This window comes from Drosophila subpulchrella, chromosome 2L, assembly GCF_014743375.2.
Source record: "Drosophila subpulchrella strain 33 F10 #4 breed RU33 chromosome 2L, RU_Dsub_v1.1 Primary Assembly, whole genome shotgun sequence".
In the NCBI taxonomy this organism is placed as follows: domain Eukaryota; kingdom Metazoa; phylum Arthropoda; class Insecta; order Diptera; family Drosophilidae; genus Drosophila; species Drosophila subpulchrella.
Window position 1 is genome coordinate 14,651,926 of NC_050610.1, and position 22,986 is coordinate 14,674,911.

A 22,986-nucleotide genomic window follows, 5' to 3' on the forward strand; every position below is an offset into this window, starting at 1 on the left:
CGGCTTTAATTGAATACTTACTACCGATGATAGTGATATGGGTCTAACGATAAAGAACTAAATTATAATAGAGACATAAGAAGCCAGGATAGATATTGATAAAGGATCTTTTATTTAAGGTGTTAATTCACTTTATAAGACAGTTCGATACATGGTTGATGGGTTAGGACTGGAGGGTTAGATAGAATTAAGAAATATGGATTCACATCTCCTTAGCCTATGGCTCAAGGGACTCCGGTTCGGTGGTGGTATCCACTTCCGTTTCCAGTCCCTTGGCCAGTCGCTCGGCGACGCGCTGCATTAGCTCCTCCATGCTCATCTCGATCTGGACGCAGGCCCTTCGCCCCGGATCGAATCGCTGCTCATGGCCGCACTGCACCCGCTCGCAGCGCAGGCTCAGGCTGAACCAGCTGCTCGCGTCCTTGAATCCCGGCCAGCACTCGCACTCGTTGTGGGCCACACAGTGGCTGTGCTCCGGACAGCCGCCCTGGCAGACCGGCCGGCAGACGAGCTGGTGGCCAGTGGGTCGGTGGGTGGTGTGGTGGTGCGATGGCTCGTAGCCCCGCTGGCAGTGGCAGCGGTCCGGTTCCGCACAGTAGCTGTGGGCGGGACATGCCTCCTGGCAGACTGGCTCACAGAAACCGAACAGGATGGTCCGATATCCAGGACAGCACACCTGGATGTTGTCCCAACGCACCCGCTCCTCGAACACCACGTAGCTATCCAAGTCGACTGGGTGGCTGGAGTTTAAAGGAGCCGCCTTGCGGGTCTTGGCCACCGGCACCTGGTACTTGACACTGATGTTCTTCTGGCAATGGCCATTGGTGATGGCCAGGCCTCCGACCTCCAGCTGCATCGCCATCAGGACGATGGCCAGCACAGGACACAGCACTTGGAGCAGCATTGATGGGTCTTCACTTCGGTCTGGGCTCAAGATTGTGCGTACGTTGCCGCAAGTGCACTAAACGCAGTCGCCGCCGATTAAAGAGAAAGCCAATCCGATTCTTTTGTTGTTGCTCACTTGGAGAAAATGGAAGTTACACAATAAATCCAAGAACAATATGGTTTTGTTTTTAGAATTATTATTTATTATCACCCCAAACCGGACCATTTCGGCCTATACCATTAAAAACTTCGAGGACTAACACAGAGCTGCATAAAATGTAAAGCTTTTAATATTACTACAATTACTAACGACACTATAACATTTCCTTTTTTGACTGAGTTTTGATTAACTAATATATTTTATTGCTAGCCTAAACAGGAAATAATACTAAAATGTTATAAAGCTGTAGACCTTTCTTCATTGATTGCCAAGACTTTTTACATATATCTAATCAGTTAATAAAATATGTCTTTAGTTACTCAATTCATATATTTTTTAGTAGCAACCCAATATACATAAACTCAATGTTCATAATAATATTCTTAAAATATTTTGTAAATTTAGGTTTAAGTTAAAAGTTCATACGGTTTTTTTTGGTGTGCATCATCTTACACTTCGGGCCTTTGCAGTCTTTGGTCGTACGATAAGTCAGTCTGTCGGTCTCTTATTATTATTTATTTTTGCATCGCCCGACGTCCTTATCAATAGCATTGGAAATGTACCGAGACGACCGTTTGGAGAGTGTAGAGTTGCCTTGGTTCGAGTATGTTGGCTTTGGTTGCACCAGAGTGGGGAATGTGGGGATTTGGTTGGGGCTTGTGTCATACCAACCGATCGATGCAACACGTTGCATATATTTAAATCAAATATGATGGGGAAATGGGTATTTTGGGTCGTTCCTATGGGTTGGTATTATAAAAACAGTATATTAACATGTAACCTGTAGGATTCGGTAAAAGGTTAAATAATAACACATCAACGATTTTTTCTGGTATCAAAGTATTTTTCTATTTTCTATATATGCATAGATACTTTCAATCACAAGCACTTAATTCCATTTATAGCCTAACTAAGTTGGGTATATAACTATTCCTCTCTATACACTCATCTACACAAAATCAGCTGAGCAAATGGGTTTCCTCAACTAGATCTAAATTTAGGAATACTTGGTCGTATGCTAGCATTCTCTTACAGCTATTGGTGTAAGATTGTAAAAACGTTTGTACTTACACTTAAAATAAAGTGTTATACAAAATCAATAGCAAATAATAGAAAAACGTTCTATTTGGATTTAAATATATAGGTAGAGAATCCTATATTGTAACTCCTCTAGAGGTTTTCTAAAAATAACCATTAGTAATATAAGCATTTACATTGATGAATTCAGCTTAGAGTACCAACGATGATATAATTTTATCAGATCAGGATAGCAACTATAATTTTTCATTTACTAGATCTAATCGTATATTTACACAATCATATTATTTTTCCAAGTGGACAACATACAACCCGACTGCAAGACGGACTAGGCAACCAGACACGTGTTCGTTTGTTAGCCGAGCTCTGATGGATGTGGATGTGGATGCGGATGCTTTCTGGCGGCGGGTGTACGGGTGTACGGGGTGTACGGCTATACGGGTATTGTGGAGGTAGAGTTGTATGTGCCGGGCGGGTTTTGCATATGGGCTTTGTGCGTTTGTGTTGCTCGATATATACAAATAAACATAAGCAGCCAGCAGGCGAGCAGAAACGATTAGCAGGCCGAAAGAGCAGAGCGGCGTGTGTGTGGTGTGCAATGCTCCGATGTTGTTGTTGCTGCTGCGACGGCATTGTGTAGTTATGGGGTGGTGGGCCAAGGGGGCCGAGGGGGAGGAGGGGCGGTTAATGTTACCCCATGAAAGCTAAAACGGTAACGGGCGACGTTCTCACAAATTCGTAGGTATGTAACATACACATGTTTACATACCATACCCGTCGTCTATCTACATTCGCCAACGCGAGTGTGTGTGTGTAATGAGCAATAGCAGGGGCAGCACGAAAGCCAAAACCAGAAATGGAATGAAACTGAAATGTAATAGGTGACGCCGTAGAGAGTATTCAAATACGTAAAGCTACACCGATAATAACAAGATAAGATTTCAATAACAAAGATATGTGTTTATATTCTCAAGAAAGCAGTATTAGGAGTTCCTGAGGTAAGAACCTTTAGCTTCTGTTTTGCTTCTTATGAGTACGATTATAATTCTCAAGTGCTTATTGGTTGGAGCTTAAACATATTTTAAATTAACCTCAAGAAAAAAAATATTGCTGCTATTTTTATAAACATTCTTTCTAAAAAAAAAAAACAAAATTGAAACTGGAATGTAATAAGTGACGCCAAGAAGAAAATGTTTAACCTTATGAATTTATAGTCTTAAGAATGCATTCTTATATGTGTGAAAAATTAAAAATAACGTAAAGATATAATTTTCAAAATTATTTTCGATGAACTTACTTTGTTCCTCCCTAAAAATTAATTTTAAAATATTTGATGAACACGCCTCCTTTTTTCTCCGTGTATGAACATGTGAGTATGTACGACATATGTAACTGTATGTAGGCAGTGCGACCTGTTCGCATGCCAATCAGCATGTGTGTTGTTGTATGCCGGCGGTGATGACGTAGCGCTCATGGAAATTGCTCACCGACACGCCATCACTCGCAGCCAGCGTCTCTGCCGGCGTCGCAGTCGGCGGTCCAGCAAAAACAACAACCTCCAAGGAACAACTACTTCATTTGTTGTGATTATCGGCGAGCGATTCACAAACAGTAGCCGCCAGAAAATTAGGGCAGGTGTCTCGCACAGAAGAGGTCGGAAAAAGTAGACACGCCATTGACTGATCAACCGTGTTCCCATTTTCAAACAATTGTTAAACTGCAAAACGAAAAAACCTTTTATACAAAAAACCTTAGTATTTTTCGTTACTATACCATTTGTAAAATATGAAAAAATTAATTTTTTATATTATAATTTATGTTGATAACTACAAATATTCTCATCTAATTTTCCAAACTTTTAAAAAGTATTGATTCTCATTCACCGCAAAAAATATGTTCCCTATTTATAGGACGATCAATCTTATTTAAATTATTATTTAATAGTACAATTCTTACATATTTTAATTGTACTATTAAAAATCAAACCTAGAGGAAAAGCGTTCTGCTCCATTTGTAGACAATACGTCAGTCATCGTTCACTTTCCATGCTCGAGAACACTGCTTAATCTCTGCTTTACGGCTATCAATTCTATTGATTCTAGAAGTGTCTTAAGAATTTTCCATTGATCAACAATGACGACAGAAAATCGAAAGGAACTCCGCAATCGGTGCGTGGATGATTGCTGATAAGCTGACGACTACAACCGATTATAGTGACAGTAATGATGACACTAACATGGGCTATATCTGAATTTACATACATATGTAATGCCCGGTGCAGTGGAACCGATTAGCTTCTGAATCTTATCAGTCAAATGCACTTTAGCTGAACTTGTGACTCTTCATACCACAGAATCGAAAATGGGGCCAACGTAGGATTTTTATGTTTACTACTTATATTAATACATATTTTATTGTGAATGATCTGGCATTTTACCTCTTAAGTGTAGTTATTTTTACGAAGCGAAGATTCGTAAACAAAACCGTAAGCTTTGAAAAAAGGTTTTTGAAATTTTTTTAAAATTTGAAACGGACAAAAGAAATTTCCATGTCTAATCTTTTGGATTTCTTTAACAAGGTTTTGAAACGTTTCCCATATACCATACAAAACTCTGTAGCAACCCATTATTCCTATAAATTGTACTTTTAAGTCATATAAATTTTTATTTATTTGTTGATAAAGTATTTTATAACATATCCGAAAGTATTGGGTATCGCATAGTCTGTATCTTGCGACGAGTTCGTCACCTTGCCATCGATCTTTGGTTAGACATCATCTCAATTTCGTGCTAATGCGGGAATTAAAAACAGTTTCAAATACCGGTTGCCATTGTAATTGCTACTTATGCGGCTGGCCAGTGGGTTCCGATGGAGGGTCGAAGATATAGATATAGAACCAGAATCGGGGAGAGCGAGAAAGAGAGAGGACTGGGCCCCGAGTATGGGTATACATATGAGTGTATGGCTGGTATAGAAATGAGTTTGAATGAGTTGCATGGGGATGTATGTACGTATGTATGTACATTATACATACTTGTACTGGTTCGTTGGTATGGATGTATGTCGCCCGTCCGCTTGTTTGTCAATATGTACAGTGTACACATGTTATTTGATTTTCGTTTCGCTTTTTATGTCTGCTCTTGTTGTTGTTGTTGCTTCTGCTGGTGGTACATGAATATAAATGCTGTTTATCTCTGCCGCCCCCTTTCAGCCCCCCGCCCCTTTCCCACTGATGTGCGAATGTGTGAGTGTATGGCTCTTGTATGTGCACGAATGTGTTTCCTTATTGTTGTGTGTACTTGTTTGTTTGCTGCTAGTTGTTATTGTTGCTCTTGCTGTTGCTTTGCTCGCATGAACTTTTTGCTTTGGCTCGGCTCTTTCACGCCTGCTAATCAATGCTGTGCGCCGGGTGTTTTCGCTATATCTATATGTACACAAACAAATCTACAAAAGTGCCAGACATGCGCCACCCCAACGCCCCCAGCCACGCCCACTGCCCGGACATTAGGTCACTCGATGGGCGTGTAAATATGTACAGAACATATTGTTACACATGCCTTTGCTGCCGATCGGATGAACGTTCGAGGGTTCGCATATTAATGTAGTCCATCCATGACCACAGCCGAAGATATGGGCAAATCACATTCAGTACGTATCCGCCAAGTGCGCCCGTCCATTCGTTCATTCATTCATGTACACTCATGTATGTGTGCTCGTCAATGTCCCGATTTAGAGACAAATGGTCGAGCGAATCAATGTGCCACCCTAATTGGGCTGGACCATCTTGTCACTTAATAGGCCTAATGTGCGTTAGATAATGGATAGTGGACGCTAAAGTGAAGTCGACTATGGGATACTTTTCCTTTTAGAAGGTATCATATTAATTATGAAAATAAAAATGTTAGATTTTATTTTAATTTTAGTTTAAAGGTTATAAAACTAAAAATACATTTTTCAGTCAGTAGTATAATAATATATCATATAATAATAATATATCGTATACTATATCATCATGTAATATAAAATTTTAAAATGCTTAATAAAAGTAAGGATTGCTAAATCATTAGTTTTCAGTATTGCCGAACTACATTAATCAGTTCTTTAAGCACCCAGAGATATAAACCTTAAATGTCTATGGAAAACAACCTTCAAGAAATGACTTCTAAGCCACCCTAGCAGAATCAAACGTATCGTCAATAACCATTTGATTCCTAGCTTTATTGCCAACTGGCATTCGAGGTGGGCTTTTCCTTTCCCAGATGCCTGTGCCTGTGTCATGTTTGCACCACCGTATCCCCCACATACGATTACATCTGATTTGGCTCCCCTTCACCAAACCACACTACCCGCATATATGAAAACACATACTCGGATTTTTATTCCTTCCCGGCATTAGTTGATATAAATCCCATGTACCGTTACACATACCGCACTCACACTCGAAAAATACATATATATATTTATATAGTTGCGAGTGGAATAAAAAATACGAGCAGGGAAAACAGCATATTGCAACTATTTGTGTTGTAGTTTTGATGCAATAAAGCCCCGAACACTTCCCCCAGTGGCGTCGTAAGGCCCACTGACAATGGGTGCACTTGTTACCGATTCATGGGCTGCTGTTCTTTGGTAAATAATTTCATAATAATGTTGTTGTTGCGAGCATAACAAAAGATAAGCTGCAAATTGCAACAATTACAGTTGAGTTAATAATATTTTCGTTTTATCGCCCATTCCCACGGAAAGCCATTGCATATGGTGCATGATTCTCAGTGTATGTGAGTACGGCTGGGCCTTTTTGACACTTAGCAATAAAATAAATTAAACAATAAATTATAAATTTGTACAAAAAATGACTGTTCGACGAACAGGCGCCCAGAAATGTTAAGCCAGTGGGAACTCGACTGCGATTTGCTGTTTTTCAGCTGGCCTGTGTGTGAAAGTTTTTTCTCTCCCTCCTCATATGTGACCAAGTGCGTATATGTGTGTACATGGAATACGTCTAATGCGCCCGACTGACCAACTGGGGGAGTACGGGTTCTGGAGGGGGGATTACCGGCCGTAAAACCATGTTTCCCACACTGTTGCCAGACCTGGTCACGGGTCGTATGGGTGTTTTCATGTGTGTAGCGCCCTGGACGGGTAACCCACTTACCTAGCTGGGACAATTATGTACTGAAACTACCTGACCCAAAGTATCCCTCGATTGTCGAAGGTCAGTTTTGTATTGGAATTGGAAAAGCATTGAAAAAAAAAAAAATAGTTCTATAATGTATTTCTCACTCCCTAAACAAAAACAATATAAGGTAGTAGTTTGAGAACCCAGGTTGCGCTTGCAAATATAAAAATCTATTGACAGATGGTTCACATCCATAGCATAAGTTAAAACTTTTAGTATTATTGCTCGTCGAATTTCAAATTCTTCTTATTAGTACAGATGAATCTTATCTCATACTACCTCTCTTAGAGACCTTTGTACCCACGAAATCGATGAAAATCTTGTTTCTATAACAAAAGAAAAAATTACCAGTTTATGAGCCAGTATACTGATAATAATTATCGGCATCAGTTCTATTGGCTTGTTGCCCCAAAGTGCGACAGACTCAGTCTTTTTCTCTTATCAGTCAAAGACTGATCCAATCACAAAGCCCCAGCACGTGTCTAAAGGTCAACCAATGGATTTCAAATGACAGACAAGAGCTCTTGACTAATCGTTGTGACTTAAGCGATTGTCAACGCTAGTAACCTATTTATTACTCCTGAGCACTGTGGTTTCAATATATTGATAATTATGAATTTTTAAAAAATACTTCGTACGTCTTTTTACTGAAAATATTCCTGTTCGTAAAAATATTAATATTATTAAGTATATCCTTCACTAGCCGCCTGTCTTTGTAAAGTTTAGGTTCTTGAAATCCCAGGAACCCTCACAATTGGTTTAACCACAGTGCCGGGGTTGGGATCTCCGGCTTCGATCCCAGCTACTACATATGTTCGGGCTTATCAGCATCTGGAGGCGATGGCATAAATACCAGTGATCAGAACTCGAGCGAGTTTATTCGTCGCGATCACCTTCAGCATGAACGACCTCAAGCCAGCTACGAGCTATACGAGTACCTCGCTCCACGAGGCCGTCAAACTGCGCCTGGACGAGCCGGGATCCTTTTCGAAAACGGTCGAGCCGCAGACAATTCCCCAATTCTTTAGGGAGGCCTGTGAGAATTATGCGGATCTGCCTGCCTTAGTATGGGAGACCCCAGGATCAGGAGTCGATGGTTGGACCACTTTGACTTATAGCGAGTACCAGGAGAGAGTGGAGCAGACGGCCCTGATGCTCCTGAGCGTTGGAGTCGAGGAACGCAGTTCAGTGGGCATTCTGGCTTTCAATTGTCCTGAATGGTTCTTAGCGGAATTTGCCACCTTAAAGGCTGGAGCTGTTGTGGCCGGAATTTATCCGAGCAACTCAGCGGAGGCCGTTTATCACGTTCTGTCCACCGGAGATGCCTCCGTTTGCGTGGTGGACGATGCCCAGCAGATGGCCAAGTTGAGGGCGATTAAGGATCGACTGCCTCAGCTCAAGGCGGTGATCCAATTGCACGGACCCTTTGAAGCCTTTGTCGACCAGGAACCGGAATTCTACAGCTGGCAGAAGCTGCAGGAGAGAACCTTCTCCAGCGAACTGCGAGAGGAACTGGTGGCTCGGGAGAGCCGGATCCGTGCCAATGAGTGTGCCATGCTGATCTTCACTTCGGGAACAGTGGGTATGCCCAAGGCAGTGATGCTGTCCCACGACAACCTCTTGTTCGATACAAAATCAGCAACAGCCGGACTTCAGGATGTGCAAATCGGCAAGGAGAGATTCGTGAGTTATCTGCCTCTGAGTCATGTGGCTGCCCAGATTTTCGACGTATTCCTGAGCCTAACCCACGCCGGATGTGTTACATTTGCGGACAAGGACGCACTCAAGGGAACGCTGATCAGGACCTTTAGAAAGGCGAGGCCGACAAAAATGTTTGGAGTTCCACGCGTCTTCGAGAAACTTCAGGAGCGTCTGGTGGCCACGGAGGCCAAGGCGAGACCCTATTCCAGATTACTCATGGCGCGGGCAAGAGCTGCTGTGGCTGAACACCAGATAACGCTGATGGCGGGGTGAGTTGTGATAATCTACAATATGTTTTTTCAAAAGGTCTTGATAATGTTTTAACAACTGTGTATATATTGAAGCTAGAATATACTTACTTTGTGCGAAACATTATTATTAATTTTTTTTTATAGAATATTTGCCTTTTCATAACCATACCCAAAACATATTCAAGCCTGTTCCGATCCTAACTTTTGAGTATTATATACCAATTCAAATTAAACAAATGTTAATATTTGAACTCCACTTAAAAATAACATAGCATGGTATTAAAAAAAAATTTTTAGAAAGGGATATTGAAATTAAAACTAAACTCTACACCCTCTAAAATATATAATAATAAAACTAGATACAACAGTTCAACCCAAACCATAGTTAAACATTTTCAAATAAATTATTTAAATGTTCTTTATTCAATTGTTAAATTTTTTCAGGAAATCTCCCTCCATTTATGGCAGTACCAAATATTGGCTTGCTTCTCGCATCGTAAAACCCACACGTGAAATGATCGGTTTGGACGACTGCCGTGTTTTTCTGACCGGCGGAGCTCCCACCTCCGACGAGATAAAGCAGTTCTTCCTCGGTTTGGACATGCCCCTGGGCGAGTGCTACGGAATGTCTGAAAGCTGTGGTGCAGTCACCCTGAATGTGCAGATCAGCAATTTATACAGTTCGGGCAAAGCGTGCGAGGGACTTTCTGTGAAGATCCAGGAACCCGACTGCAATGGCCAGGGGGAGATCCTGATGCGGGGTCGCAGCATATTCATGGGCTACTTGGGACTGCCGGAGAAGACTGAGGAGACGGTCAAGGAGGATGGGTGGCTGCATTCCGGCGACTTGGGCTACCTCGATCCCCAGGGAAATCTGGTGATCTCTGGTCGTCTTAAGGAGCTGATCATCACCGCCGGCGGTGAGAATATTCCCCCGGTGCACATCGAGGATCTGATCAAGAAGGAGCTTCCCTGCGTAAGCAATGTACTGCTAATCGGGGATCATCGCAAATATCTGACTGTCTTGCTGTCCCTGAAAACCAAGTTCGATGGCAAGACGGGAATTCCCCAGGACGCCCTGCGGGAGGAGACAATAGAGTGGCTGCGGGATTTGGGTATCCATGAGACCCGTCTCTCCGAACTCCTTAATATGCCCTCCGATCTGCAACTCCCCAACGACACAGCCGCTCAAGCGGCCGCCCTCGAGATCACCGCCGAACCCAAGCTTCTGGAGGCCATCGAGGAGGGTATTAAGCGAGCCAACAAACATGCCATCTCGAGTGCCCAAAAGGTCCAGAAGTTCGCCCTCATCCCCCACGAATTCTCTCTGGCAACCGGAGAACTTGGTCCCACCCTTAAAATCAGGCGAAATATTGTCCACGCCAAATATGCCCAAGTCATAGAGCGTCTGTACAAGTAAACCTAAACTACAAAGTGGATTTCATAGCCTAAGTATAGATTTTATTAGATTGGATTCATTATTGACACACATTTTTCTTATATTTTAAGACACAAAGATGAAACTCAATATAATTGTTATTCAACCGATGTGAATTTTATTTTTAAAAAGTGATTAGGATCTCTCGTGATCGTTTCGCACCGGCTGCCACTGAATTTTGCTGACGTACTGAAATAAACAAGGGGTTATTGATAAGGGAAAAAGTCAGACCAATCAGTTGTTAATTATAATAACCTGATTATGAACAAGCTAATTAATAATAAAACTTAATTGCCCAAGAACAGGTACATTTTTTTAATAATTTTAAAAATTATTTTTATAACGCTACTGGAATTTTAAGAAACTTTTTAGAAGTATTTTAAACAAAATATTTTCTTCAGTTTTTATACATTCGTTGATCTAGTACGAGTATTCTAATTATTGAACATTATATATTTTGTTTTGGATTCTGCTATGAAAGGTATCAACGTTTTTTAAGCTCTTAACAAACCACATTATTCAGCTCCTTTGTCCCGGGTTTACGTTTCTCATTGCGATCCACGAATCTTCGCAACCAACGAAGTCCTGCGAAGGCCATTGCGATGGCCACCAGCATCCAGATGATCACTGATCGCGAATCAAATCGATCTGTGGGTATCTTGGGCCAGGTGAGAGGAGGTGGCGAGGGATTAGACTCATCATAAGTTGGCTAAGCAAAAAAGTAATTTAAAATGGTGTAACAACTTGTATCTGTTGAATTTCACTTACATCACACTCGCAATTGCCTGTCTTTTGTTGGGGAACCTTACTCACATCCAGTAGAATAATAGAACGATTGCTTCCGCCCTCAGTGCAGTCTATGCCCTCAATATTGGTAATATTTTCACTCCAGTCATTAATTACCCTCCAGGGACGAACAAAGTTCACAGAGGCTGGCAGTTTTCTCACTAAATTCTCCACCAACCAGGCACAGTTCCAGTTATTATCCGCCAAATTGAGGTATCTAAAGTGAAGCAGACTGCTGAGACTAACCGATTTTAGACGATTAGAACTAAGATCCACATAGAGAGAAAGACGGTTAAGGGAAGGAGACAGTCTTTGCAGGAAATCAGCTTCATCCAGTGCATTTCCGGCCAATTTGATATATCTCAAATGGTTTTGATTGATCAATATCTCAGGGGACAACTGTCTTATTTGGTTGTTGGAAAGGATAATCTCTTCCAGCTGAGTGTTGGCATGGAATAATTTCTCAGGCAGCGAGATCAGTCGATTAGAGCTCAGATCAATTTGAAGAAGGGCAACAAGAGTCCCCAGACTTTCGGTGTCTAACACTTCCACTTGATTGTGACTTATGTTGAGGCGCTGTTTTGGATAAATAATAATAGATTACAAACCAATATTTAGAGTCAAATAAAAATATTATAAAAAGTAACTCACCTCCAATGAATCCAAGCCCGATAAAACCTCCTTACTTAGGTTGGTCAGCTTATTGTAACTTAAATCCAGGTCCTGGAGCTCAAAGTTTTTGGAAAATCCCAGGGGCTCCAGTTTTTGCACAAGATTATTCGATAGATTCAAGTGTACCAGTCGGGCCAGTCCTCGTTGGCTGAGAAACTGTAGACTGGCCAGAAGGTTTTGATCTAGTCGCAGGCTGCGAAGATGGGTATTGCTTTCAAAGGATTCCATCTCGATGCCTTCAATAAGATTATGCTGAAGTGTTAGACTGGAGAGGCGATGGAGGCCGCGAAAAAAGTTGCCATCGATGTGCTGCAGTTGATTTCCATTAAGGTGTAGATGCTTCAAATGGGACAATCCATTAAAGGAATCCTCCTCGATTTGACTGATCTGGTTGCCTTGCAAGTCAAGTGTTTGCAGCTGGGGATAAAGTTGAAAATTCTTGGCCCTCAGCTTCCTAAATCTATTGTGACTTAAGTCCAGGTTGGTTAGGGCGCCCAAGGGCTCACTGGACCAGGATCGCAGGGTGCTCAGATTGTTGTGGCAGAGCGAAAGTGATTGTAGTTTGCTCAGACCATTAAGTGAAAAGTCATCCAAATCACTTAGACCACTGTATTGCAGCTCCAGATGGAGAAGATGATCGAAACGCACAAAGAAGGCATTTTCCAGATGCGGCAGGCTGCAGTTACTCAGGGTGAGTGACGTCAGGAACTCCGTGTCCCGTAACAAGGTCACCTCGGTATTATTGCAGTTGCTCAACTGCAGGCAATCTACCCTTTGTCTGAAGCTAAGGATCAGCAACAGGAGGCTAACTAAACGTGGGTACATCGCGTGGCACAACTCGCCGCAGACTAACCCCACGGATCTGGGAATCTGTAACTAAAGCCCTTATCTTATTGCAGCAGCTCGCGGAGCCAGCCGACAACCCGTCAAGATAGGTAATCAGTTGATCAACTAGCCCTCGTTTGCTAAGCGAAAATATTTGCCTACCTTTCAGTCAACGGCGAAAAAAGCTCAGCTACTGTTTCAAGAACTCGCAAAATGCATAAGCTAATTATCTATTATAATCGGCATTATTATAGGTTAGGGCCATTTAGATTCCTGAATTTATCTCGCTGATAAAAAGTGTGATTTTGTACAAGGTTTGGTAAACAAGTTGTGGTTGACCTTTTTTTACTTTTCTATAATCATGAAATACAATTGCATTCTACGCAGAAATATGTGAAACTAATACTTTAAAATAATGAGAAATCATGGTTTGGAATATATATTTTGGAAAACAAATATTATACAAACTTGGCTTGTAAGTCAATAATACCAGCAATACCAATTTGTTAAGTATTTATCTTGAAAAATTAATAAGAAATGTTTCTGTACAAAAAATAGAAAAAAATACTTTAAAATTATAAGAAATCAGGTCTTGCAATTTATATATCGGAAAATAAATATTATAAAATATTTCTTTGTGATCCCGTTGTGTTAATAAAACCCACCATATCCAGTTGACAGATATTTATGCTTACAAAACCCTTATTTACCTATATTCCGCAATCATTTTTCTTATGTAACAAAAAATTAAAATGTGTAATATGATTTGATATGATATAATTGAATGGCAGCGCGGTAGGAATGGGAAATTTCATAAAACGCTTTTGTGCAAGCACACATGCATATTTCAATTAAAATATGCAACTGCACAGTTGAAATCTCTTGGCTTCTCCTCACTCTCTTTTTACCTCTGCGGATCAATTTTGGTTTGGTTTATTTGTGTTTTACCTGCATTTCAACATTTACTCTATCCTATTTGCTGATTTTGACGGCATCACGAAATTGTGTATGAATGCACATGAGGAATTGGAGTGAAAATTGGTTTGGGGGATGGCACAAGTCCGAGAGAAGGGGCTAGCCACAGCAGAAAAGCCACAACAAGCTCTGCAGCGCACAGAAATGTTCAGAAACAGATATTGAACAAAACCAGAAACCCCCAAATAAAACGATTATGACTATACAAATTCGCCTGTTGCCACACTATTGCGATGATTATTAATGCAAACGTTGAGTCTGGGCCAAAAATGTTGTTGTTTCAGTTGGCGCTCGAACTGAAATTGAATGGAAAGGTCCTGGGAAATGAATGCAGAAGGCTTAGCAATCGTACCTGAGTGCAATCCTGAAACAATCTCAATGCCATCACAATGTGATTGCATTGCGAATGGCCTGGTCAACAAAGAAGGCGGACAACTAGGCTGTAAATGAAGACAAATTGATTGCGTTTAGGTAAAATAATACTATAATGACAAGCAAAGCAAAAGACTTAATGATTGTCTCAGCAGTATCTTTAATCATACATACATATTGATAATTATAAATCAGAAATAACCAGAGATAATGCAAGGTTATTTAGTCAGGGGCTGCAGTTTGGAAAGCCATTGATAAATTGAGTCTATCTTTAGACATTGTGGGATAAGTAAAGTGCAATTCAATACAAACCATTTTAAATTATTAAGCATTTAATGTGTTTCATAGTATTCTTTTAGGCGATTTTAGGTCGATTAAATATTGAGCATACGTCTAGTGGCTCAGCCTCAGTTTGTCCACAATTATTCGCCATTTTTCCCTAACTTTTCTTTTATATTCTGCCAAAGCGACTTGAATTCGATTTCCCTGTCTAAATGCGGTTTTAAATTTTAGTACCACAACGACGAACTTTGACTTCAATGTCCCCGCAGATATAAACTCGGTCCTTGCGCTAAAATGACAAATTTAATATGTACTCCTTGTCTGCCGCTTGTTTGTTTGCCTTCTCGGCGCTTTAGCTGCATTTTCCTTTTTGGCCAATGCAATAAAAAAGTAGAAGAAATTACCAAGACTTGGCCAAATGCCAGCTGGAGCACGCAGAAGGCAGAAAACAGAGGACGGCCAACACATTTGCCAGAAGGCATTGCAGATGGTTGGGAGTTCAGGAAGGTCGGGGAAAACCGAGAGGATATCTACACACTTACCAAACTGTTTTTATTTGCCAGCCAGTCAGTCTGGGACTCGCAGCTCTATTGCAGAGACTCTCCACTTTAGAGTGTGTATATATGGGTATTAAAATATTTTCGTACATATTTCAGCTGCCAAAATTATTTCAATTTAGTTCCGCAAAATAAATTTGGCTCCATTTTTGCCTGCTCTTGACTCTCTCAGATTTCTTTCGTTTTCATGCGATGAGCACGAAAGTGCCATATTATTTACTTATACGAATCATATTTATGACAAATAAAGTCTTTGAAAGGGATTCAATTTAAGTCACTTTCATGGCAAAGGAAAATTAAATTTGTTGGAAAACTGTTGTTGAATTTGTAATGCTGTTACTTATATTACTTTTTAAAGGGGAATACCTTTTTACTGTTTAATTATTCATATATATTTTAGTCAACTTTGCCCGAAGTAGCACAAAAAGCTGTTTTTACGATACACCTCCTTTGCTTGCAGTTTCATTTTCCTTTTTTTTACACCCAAACTGTTAATAAAAAGCAGTTATTATTAATTGCATGGAAAAAGTATCTATCCACTCAATAAAGCAAAACCACTTCCCAAGTATAAGGTTACAGAAAGATTAAAACGATTTTTATTCTTTTCGTGCTTCACTTTTCATAGCCGTTGTTTAATTTTTAATTGCTTCGCCCAACCGCTCTACTCACTGCACATAAATTTCGCCTGAAATCAGTGGCTTCCTAGCCCCTTGACTATTTTTTTCTATTCTATAAATATTTCATAAGCGCATTGTCCTTTTTATACGTTTACGGGCTTTTCTTTGCCAAACTCCCACACAGGACTCATCCGGAATGCAAGTCCCTGGTACAACTTACTCTGTGTAACCCTCGACTCATTGTAATTGCAATTCTGAAGGTTGGCAAAGTCCACACAAGGGTCAGCGAAAATTTAGCTCAGTTCCCTAGCCGAATTTCTATAGCTTTCCACATTTAATAGAATTTTTGCCTTATTTACTGAGACAACAAATGCAACCGAGCACTATAGACATTTCCCCTTTTTTCAAGGCAGAAAAAGTGTGCTAACCAAAAAATAACCCATTAAATTGAATATTATAACTTATTACTACCTAATTTTGTGGGGTAATTTAAAAAGAATTTTTCCAACACGTATTTTCTTATTCTGTCGCATTTCTTCTCCAGCTGGGTAAACAAAAAAGCCGAGAAAGCACAAAGAGAGTTCCAAAGTTTTCATTACCGGAAACACAAGACTGCATTTAGTTTGGGTTTCCTTTCTGGGCCTGCAGTCACAACAATTTCTCCTCGCTGTGTGTATGTGCCAGTGTTTATTTATTTGGTGTGCAGTTAAAATTTTGGCATGCCAACAATGAACGGAGAATGGAGAACGAAGTACGGACACATATGCGGATACGGATAAGGACAGGAACAGGGACACGGACCTGAAATCGCTACGAAACTGACTGACTTTCGAGCCACACACTAACATGTATTTTTTCCAACTGGCCAGTGGTGCTTTTCCGGCCCCATGCATTTCGTATTTCGTATTTAATTTCATTTGAGCTCCCCCGAACCGAGTCCTAGTTCCTATTCCAATCCCGGTTTTTCATGCCTGTGCAAACATTACATTTGTGGTCGCCCGACCAGGCCGAACTTCAATTTGTTTTTGTTTCACGATTCCCTGTTTTTGTTTGCCCTGCTGCACAGCTCTCGTAATTTTAGTGCACTTTTTAGTCGCTGGAAAGTGGGCGGTGTTTGTTTTAATTGCTGCTGACAACGAAACTTTCAACAAATCAGTGCAGTGTCCGTCCAATCCCGGGCAACGGCTAAAAAAGGATTTGCAAACTGGATGATGGCAAAATGATTGAATAATCGACGTAATTTTCTACACCCAAAAAAAAAACCAAAAGTATACACTTAATAAGCGTTGTGTTAAAAGTATACTAAAGTTAGTATAAAAATGTAAGTATTAACTCAACACTAATTAGTTTCAACTGTATACTTTGTAGTGTAAGTGCTCTACCAAAGAGTATAAAGCGTAAACCTGTAGTGTTATTTTTAAACTAGTCATTAAATAGTTTTTAATGGTTTGAAACTAGGACAACAGCGAATATTCGAACATATATTTTGGTGTAAAACCAGGACAATAGCGAGTATACGAACACAGAAAATGCTACCGGAGTTGGCGTTGCTTGACGCGTTAATTATTATTGCCTTCCGGACGATCTCGGACGACGCAGCGCTCGTCATTGCAGGCCAAGTTCCCCTATGTGAACTGGTGCGGGAGCCACAGAACCAAGACCGAGGTGAAGAGGAGTGCCAGGATGCAGAGCGTCGACAACTGGCAGGCAGCCTGGGACAACTCCAGCAAGGGACGCTGGACGCTGGATGCAAGGGTAATTAGGAAGCACGGCCAGGTAGATTTCTACCCCACGCAGGCGCTGAGTGGACATGGTTGCTTCCGAAGCTTCCTTAAGCGCTTCGGACACGACACGGAGAACGGTTGTCCAGAGTGCGGCAGTGGGATTGTTGAGGACGATCAGCATGTCCTATTTTAATGTCGCCGCTTCGGGTCTGATCGCCAAATGCTGATGAAGACCACCGGGGCAAGAGTTCGGCCAGCGACGGCAGCCTTCGCAGCGAGTGTATTGCGAACGCAGCGTCGCATCGAGAAGGAGAGGAGAGAAGCTACAGCCTAGGTGGCTACCATTGCGCTAAGCAATACCTTGCGGTGATACCGCGCAATCACGGCCCCTACTCTTGTTGCTTGTACTTATTTTAGTCTGTATATACGTGTTAGGTAAAGGAATATAAAAAAAGGAGCTAAAACATGTTATGTATGTTGCGCAAAATATGAAAATTTATGAAATAATAACAAAATAATATGTGAAATAGAAATAAAAGAAAAACAACATACAACTTGATTTTATTGGGTTTGGGATACCACGAAAAACAAAATAGTATAAATTTTATGTATACTACAGGCAACGGGGAAATCGTATAAGTTTTATACGAAATAGTATCAAATGTATACTAACGATTTCGATAAATAGCTTAAAAAGTATACTACGGCCCTCTAGATTAGTATAAAATGTATACGAAATAGTATAAAACGGAGACTACATAGGATAGCTTTTATACTAAATAGTATAAAAAGTAAACTGTCAGCATAAATTTCAGTACACTGAGTGAGTATAAATTGTATACTCGTTAGTTTAACTTTGATAACTTCGAAAGTTTCAGTTTAATACTTTCGGTGTCATAAGGTTAATACGCATCTTATCAAGATATTTTTGACACTCAATAGTTTAGTTTTAATGTACGAATAGTTTAGTTTCTATGATCATTTTTTTTTGGGTGTAGGGATTTGCGGTGGTAGTTTGGACACATACCAAAATAAAATGAATATGAATTGAGTGCATGCAAATTTTAACACAGAATTCAGTCACAAATGCAAATGACTAACCTGGGAGTTGTCTGAATATGAAAATAATAATCATTTTAAAACCAAACTAAATGCTTTGAACATTTGGGAAAGACCTTTTTTTTACCATTTTATACTGGGTGCCACAGAAAATACTTCAGGGATAAGTCGTGTGAAATGTATATTGATGCACATATGAAACTTACCAACAATAAACAGCAAATGGGGGATATCTTAAAGTATGCTGCGAAAAAAGGATTGTCACCTTTCAGTATACGTCCTTTGCACTACCTAGTTCTAAAGTTTTTACTGCATACTTTATAACCCCAGTATATTTTATATTTTTAACATTTTTTGTATTGCATACTTCACGGCTATTTTATTCCTTTGCTAATAACACCAAAAATCAAATTCCTGAAATTAATACGAATAAAGGATCCAAAAGATAAATAGTTGCTTTTGTAACTGAGGTTGAAGAAGTTCTAAAAATATAAAATTTCGTGAAAATATTGGAAAATATAGCATCAAAGCTAGCATTCAGGTAATTTTATGGTGTTAATCAAAGCTATTTTATAGGATGAAATTAAATATATATATTTTGGATCAGAAAAGCTCGTAGTACCTACAATGTATATACTTAAATTTTAGGTACTATGTTTTATTAATCAAAAAATCCTCTCTAGATATATTCAGATAGACGAACTCTTTATCCCCCTATACATAATATTATTAAGTTCCAGACAGTTCGGAATGTGAGCTGCCTTCCACGCCGACATTGCAGGGCGATGGTGATGCAAATTTGTTGACAGTCGTGTGCAAAAGGCGAATTGAGTGATATCTCAGCTTACTCGGTGGCAACAGCCGTAATAAAGCCGTCCTTCCGCCCACTCCACGCCTTTCTCCCATCAAAATGGCTGACTGCACACACATTTCCGGCAGAGAACGCCGTGTTGCATGCCAATAAATCATAACGCTACGTCTGCAGACTGCACGTCTGTATATATAGATATATATATCGGTGTATATACATATATATAGAGAAAAGTGCGGGCGCAAGCAATGGCCATTGGAGAGAAGAAGGGTTTCCAGAGCGGTAATGGTGCAATCGGCCATGTTATTATTGTTGCTGCTCTTATTATTATTGTTCGCCATCGGCACGATTGAGTTCGTTTCGTTTGGCCCTTACGTTGTTGCCGGATAACTGGCTGCTCGCCGTTGGATGGTCGAAATGGAAAAGTTGACTTGTCATAAAAATTGAAATTGTTATCAACTCGTTCGTGCGTCCGACATTCAAGGATTATTGCATTAAAGCAACCAGAACGAAGCAGGCGGAGTACAAACAGAGGAGAGTACGACCGAACACTTAAAATACCGCATCAAGAGATGCCGAATTAAATACCCTTAGCGAGTGGTTGGCCCATAAAAGTCATTTGATTTTGTTTACCTACGCTGCCTTGAACTGGGTGTATGATAAAGGTCCCCTGTTTTATACAGACTATACTACTTATATTTTCTAAGGAATATGGTTTGCCCGACTTATCTTGTTAAAATCGTAATGGCAATCTAGGTTAGGTTGTGTGGCCGAATATCTTTATAATTATTGTATTATAGACATATATTTTTAGAAAAAAACATGTATTTTTTATCTATACCTATTCAAAATTTTAATATACTCGACATTTCTGAAATTTTTTAATTAAAACAAATACTACTTTATTCCACAATATAAAAAAGCAAATTATCGCCATGTTCATCGCGAAAATATCAAAAAGTAATATCGTCTTTTCTTTGCTTGGGCAAAAACTATATCACTTAAATATAAACTGATATTTTTCATTCATTGCTAACAACCCTACTTAAGTGGTAATTCGTACCTTTATTGATTTGCATAATTAAAGCATTTAAGCCCCAAATTACCGATTTTTTTTGTCTTATATCAACTTCCATTTATGCGCATAAATCAGTTAGCAAAATGATATTACCCCTTGAATATGTAGATTCTGAGAAAGGGAGTGGCACTGAAGAGCTTAATGGCATATTCGCGTACAGGTATCACGCTGCGAAAGTGGCTGCAGTTGGTTAAACTTCCGGCTGCTTTCTACGGATTAAAAATCCGGTAGTCTTTGTCCTTGTGCAGTTCTCTTTCAGCATTTTCCCTGGCTGATAAGCCGATATCAGTATCGCGCAATGAATCGCGATGGCAACTGCATCGCCAATCGAAGTGCCAATAAATTTCCTCCTTTCGCATGTCATTTATCATGTTTGACTCAGTGGGAAATGAATAATGTGCAACGAAATGAAATGCCAAATGAGCTTCGAACATCAAGTGCCATGGCAATTATGGCATTCCCTCTTTTTAATGCCTTTGGTATACATATTATAGAGGAATGTGAAAATGGCAAGAGAAAGAAAGCTAACTTATCATATAAAGATTGATTCTGCTATAATACTTATTTATTTTTGAGTAATAAATCAAAGATATGGTATTAATTGCCTTGAGATATTTTTATATAGAAATGCAAAATTCTTGTCTTTAATATATATTTACCATTCTTCGTCTTTCTTTAATTTTCTCTAGGCATCGAGCAAACAAGTTAAATTTCCCCCAATTATTGGCTAAACTATTTTTAAGTGTCGATGTCCTCGACACAGTTTTCGGCTAAGAGCCGAGAGCCAAAAAGTGAGAGAGAAATCCTCGCCCGGCGACAATTCATTTGACAGTCACGAAATCAATTGGAAAAGTGAATAAGCAGAAAGTGAGAAACGAATTCAAGCTGCATAAATTATCGAAAAATCAGATCAGCAAATTGAAACAATTGAGTGTCACGGCAAATTCCCAGGAACTGTCAATTTGGCCAAAGCCTCAAATGGAGTTCCTGTGCGGCCTTGTGTAAGTGCTTTTCCGCTGAAATTGCTGTCCTTTGATTTTTCCGCTTCCCCTTTTTTTTGGCACTTTCCTTTCACTACAAATGCAGCCTGGTTTCACTTGCTGCACTCGCAGCAAATTGGTGTCTTGCAAAAAGGCTCGTGAAATCAGCCAGATGCCGTAGTGCTAAAATAAAAGCCTTGCCATGCTATTCTCACGCTGAGTTTTCCATGGTCTCCGCTCTAAATTGCAGTTCATTTGAGGCTAGTTGATTTTATTGCACAACTTTGTTTACAATTCTGCTTAAATTTCATTACACGCTGCCAACCGAAAGCAACTGGGCCAAGGGAAAAGAGATTGGCGGGTGTGGTGCGGCTGAATTGGATTGAAAATGAATGCCAAAACCTTGATATGAATTAATATTTGAGCAGGGCTGCCAAGTGGAGCAGACATCTAAAGAGATTGGGTTGGGTTTGACCGAGGCAAATGGACATTGGTTTTGCATGGAATGGACATCGGTTAAATGGGTCAACTCGGGGCGATTGATTGGTGCGCGGTTTGGTTTCAGCAAATATTTTATTCGGAAAATGCATTTACGGAACCCTTTTCCCTGTGTTCAATTGAAACCGCCTCGTCGTTAGTGTGATATCTTATTCATCTCCTTTGGAATCATTCGCAAATATGCAGACAATCATTCAGCCAAGGCAAAGGTTAAGACAACTGGAAAGGCGGCAGCAAACAATGAAGTGGGGTAAACCCAAAACGCCAGCGAAAACACGAAGCATGAAAAATCAAAACAAATAAGCCAACAGGCAGGCAAACAAAGTGCCAAGCAAATTAAATAAAATCCGCACAAACAAAGCAATGTGGACTGGGCCGAAAGGGGAGCAGGAGATGGGATACAGGACTCAGGGATACAGGGATACAAGAATACAGATACACATGCACAGAGATACTGGAGCAGGCCACTTAGATGGCGGTTGACACAGCCGCAAAAAGCGAGTGAGTGTGTGTTTTTGTTTGTGATAAAAATGAAGCAATTGAAAAAGCCCGCGACAAATGCCAACAACAATGGCTAAAAAGCACCGACTGAGAACCGAGCCGGAAGGAGTTGGGCTTAGAGGGGGGAAATTAATTAGCTACCAACTCTAGTTAGCATTTTCCATTCAATTACTGTGTGGAAACTAATCGGAATTAATCAGATTCATTTAGCTCTTAGTATTTTCTTTCTTTCAGCCCTGGGCTTAGGTATTTATTGAAGAAATTACAAAATGGTGAACCATTATTACAAGAATTCTTATAAAATATATTACATTTCAACTAATAATTTTTTAAAAATATTACAACTTTCAAGAACTAACTAATTTAAATGTAAGCCTTTTATAATATTTCCAAATAAGTAAAATCTAAAATCTATTGTTCAAATAAGAAATACTAATAAAAATAGCCCACACTAGTTAATTAAAATAAGAGCCCGCCGGAAAGTATGCAACAAAACCAAGCAAAAAATTACGTATACGTAATAAAGTCGAGGACTGCCTTGGTTTGCTAAGCTGGATAATCAAAAATGTAAATTCATCAGGCAAAAACAGTGCGACA

General features: G+C 40.0%; 3 protein-coding genes across 3 annotated transcripts; 1 reads left to right on the forward strand and 2 right to left on the reverse strand.

Annotated features, from left to right (window-relative positions):
- Positions 1–217: 217 nt before the first annotated feature.
- LOC119546310 lies at positions 218–1,071 on the reverse strand. Its single transcript, XM_037852506.1, has one exon. It carries the CDS (start codon positions 902–904, stop codon positions 218–220), a length of 687 nt encoding a protein of 228 aa, XP_037708434.1. The 5' UTR covers positions 905–1,071.
- Positions 1,072–8,131: 7,060 nt separating this feature from the next.
- On the forward strand, positions 8,132–10,762 carry LOC119547337 (long-chain-fatty-acid--CoA ligase heimdall). The gene is made up of 2 exons (XM_037854147.1): positions 8,132–9,232; positions 9,659–10,762. Exons 1-2 carry the CDS (start codon positions 8,163–8,165, stop codon positions 10,632–10,634), a joined length of 2,046 nt encoding a protein of 681 aa, XP_037710075.1. The 5' UTR covers positions 8,132–8,162; the 3' UTR covers positions 10,635–10,762.
- Positions 10,650–12,961, reverse strand: LOC119547338 (insulin-like growth factor-binding protein complex acid labile subunit). The gene is made up of 4 exons (XM_037854148.1): positions 12,090–12,961; positions 11,421–12,014; positions 11,164–11,361; positions 10,650–10,841 (listed from the first exon to the last, which is right to left on the reverse strand). Exons 1-4 carry the CDS (start codon positions 12,933–12,935, stop codon positions 10,788–10,790), a joined length of 1,692 nt encoding a protein of 563 aa, XP_037710076.1. The 5' UTR covers positions 12,936–12,961; the 3' UTR covers positions 10,650–10,787.
- Between the last annotated feature and the right edge of the window lie 10,025 nt (positions 12,962–22,986).

Excerpts from the sequence above, each read along its gene's own strand:
- LOC119546310 (XM_037852506.1), bottom strand. The coding sequence starts at position 904 with ATGCTGCTCCAAGTGCTGTGTCCTGTGCTGGCCATCGTCCTGATGGCG.
- LOC119547337 (XM_037854147.1), top strand. The coding sequence starts at position 8,163 with ATGAACGACCTCAAGCCAGCTACGAGCTATACGAGTACCTCGCTCCAC. Across the intron at positions 9,233-9,658 it reads CAGATAACGCTGATGGCGGG|GAAATCTCCCTCCATTTATG; the intron begins GTGAGTTGTGAT and ends AAATTTTTTCAG.
- LOC119547338 (XM_037854148.1), bottom strand. The coding sequence starts at position 12,935 with ATGTACCCACGTTTAGTTAGCCTCCTGTTGCTGATCCTTAGCTTCAGA. Across the intron at positions 11,362-11,420 it reads CAGGCAATTGCGAGTGTGAT|CCAACTTATGATGAGTCTAA; the intron begins GTAAGTGAAATT and ends TTTTTTGCTTAG. Across the intron at positions 10,842-11,163 it reads CAAAGGAGCTGAATAATGTG|TACGTCAGCAAAATTCAGTG; the intron begins GTTTGTTAAGAG and ends TGTTTATTTCAG.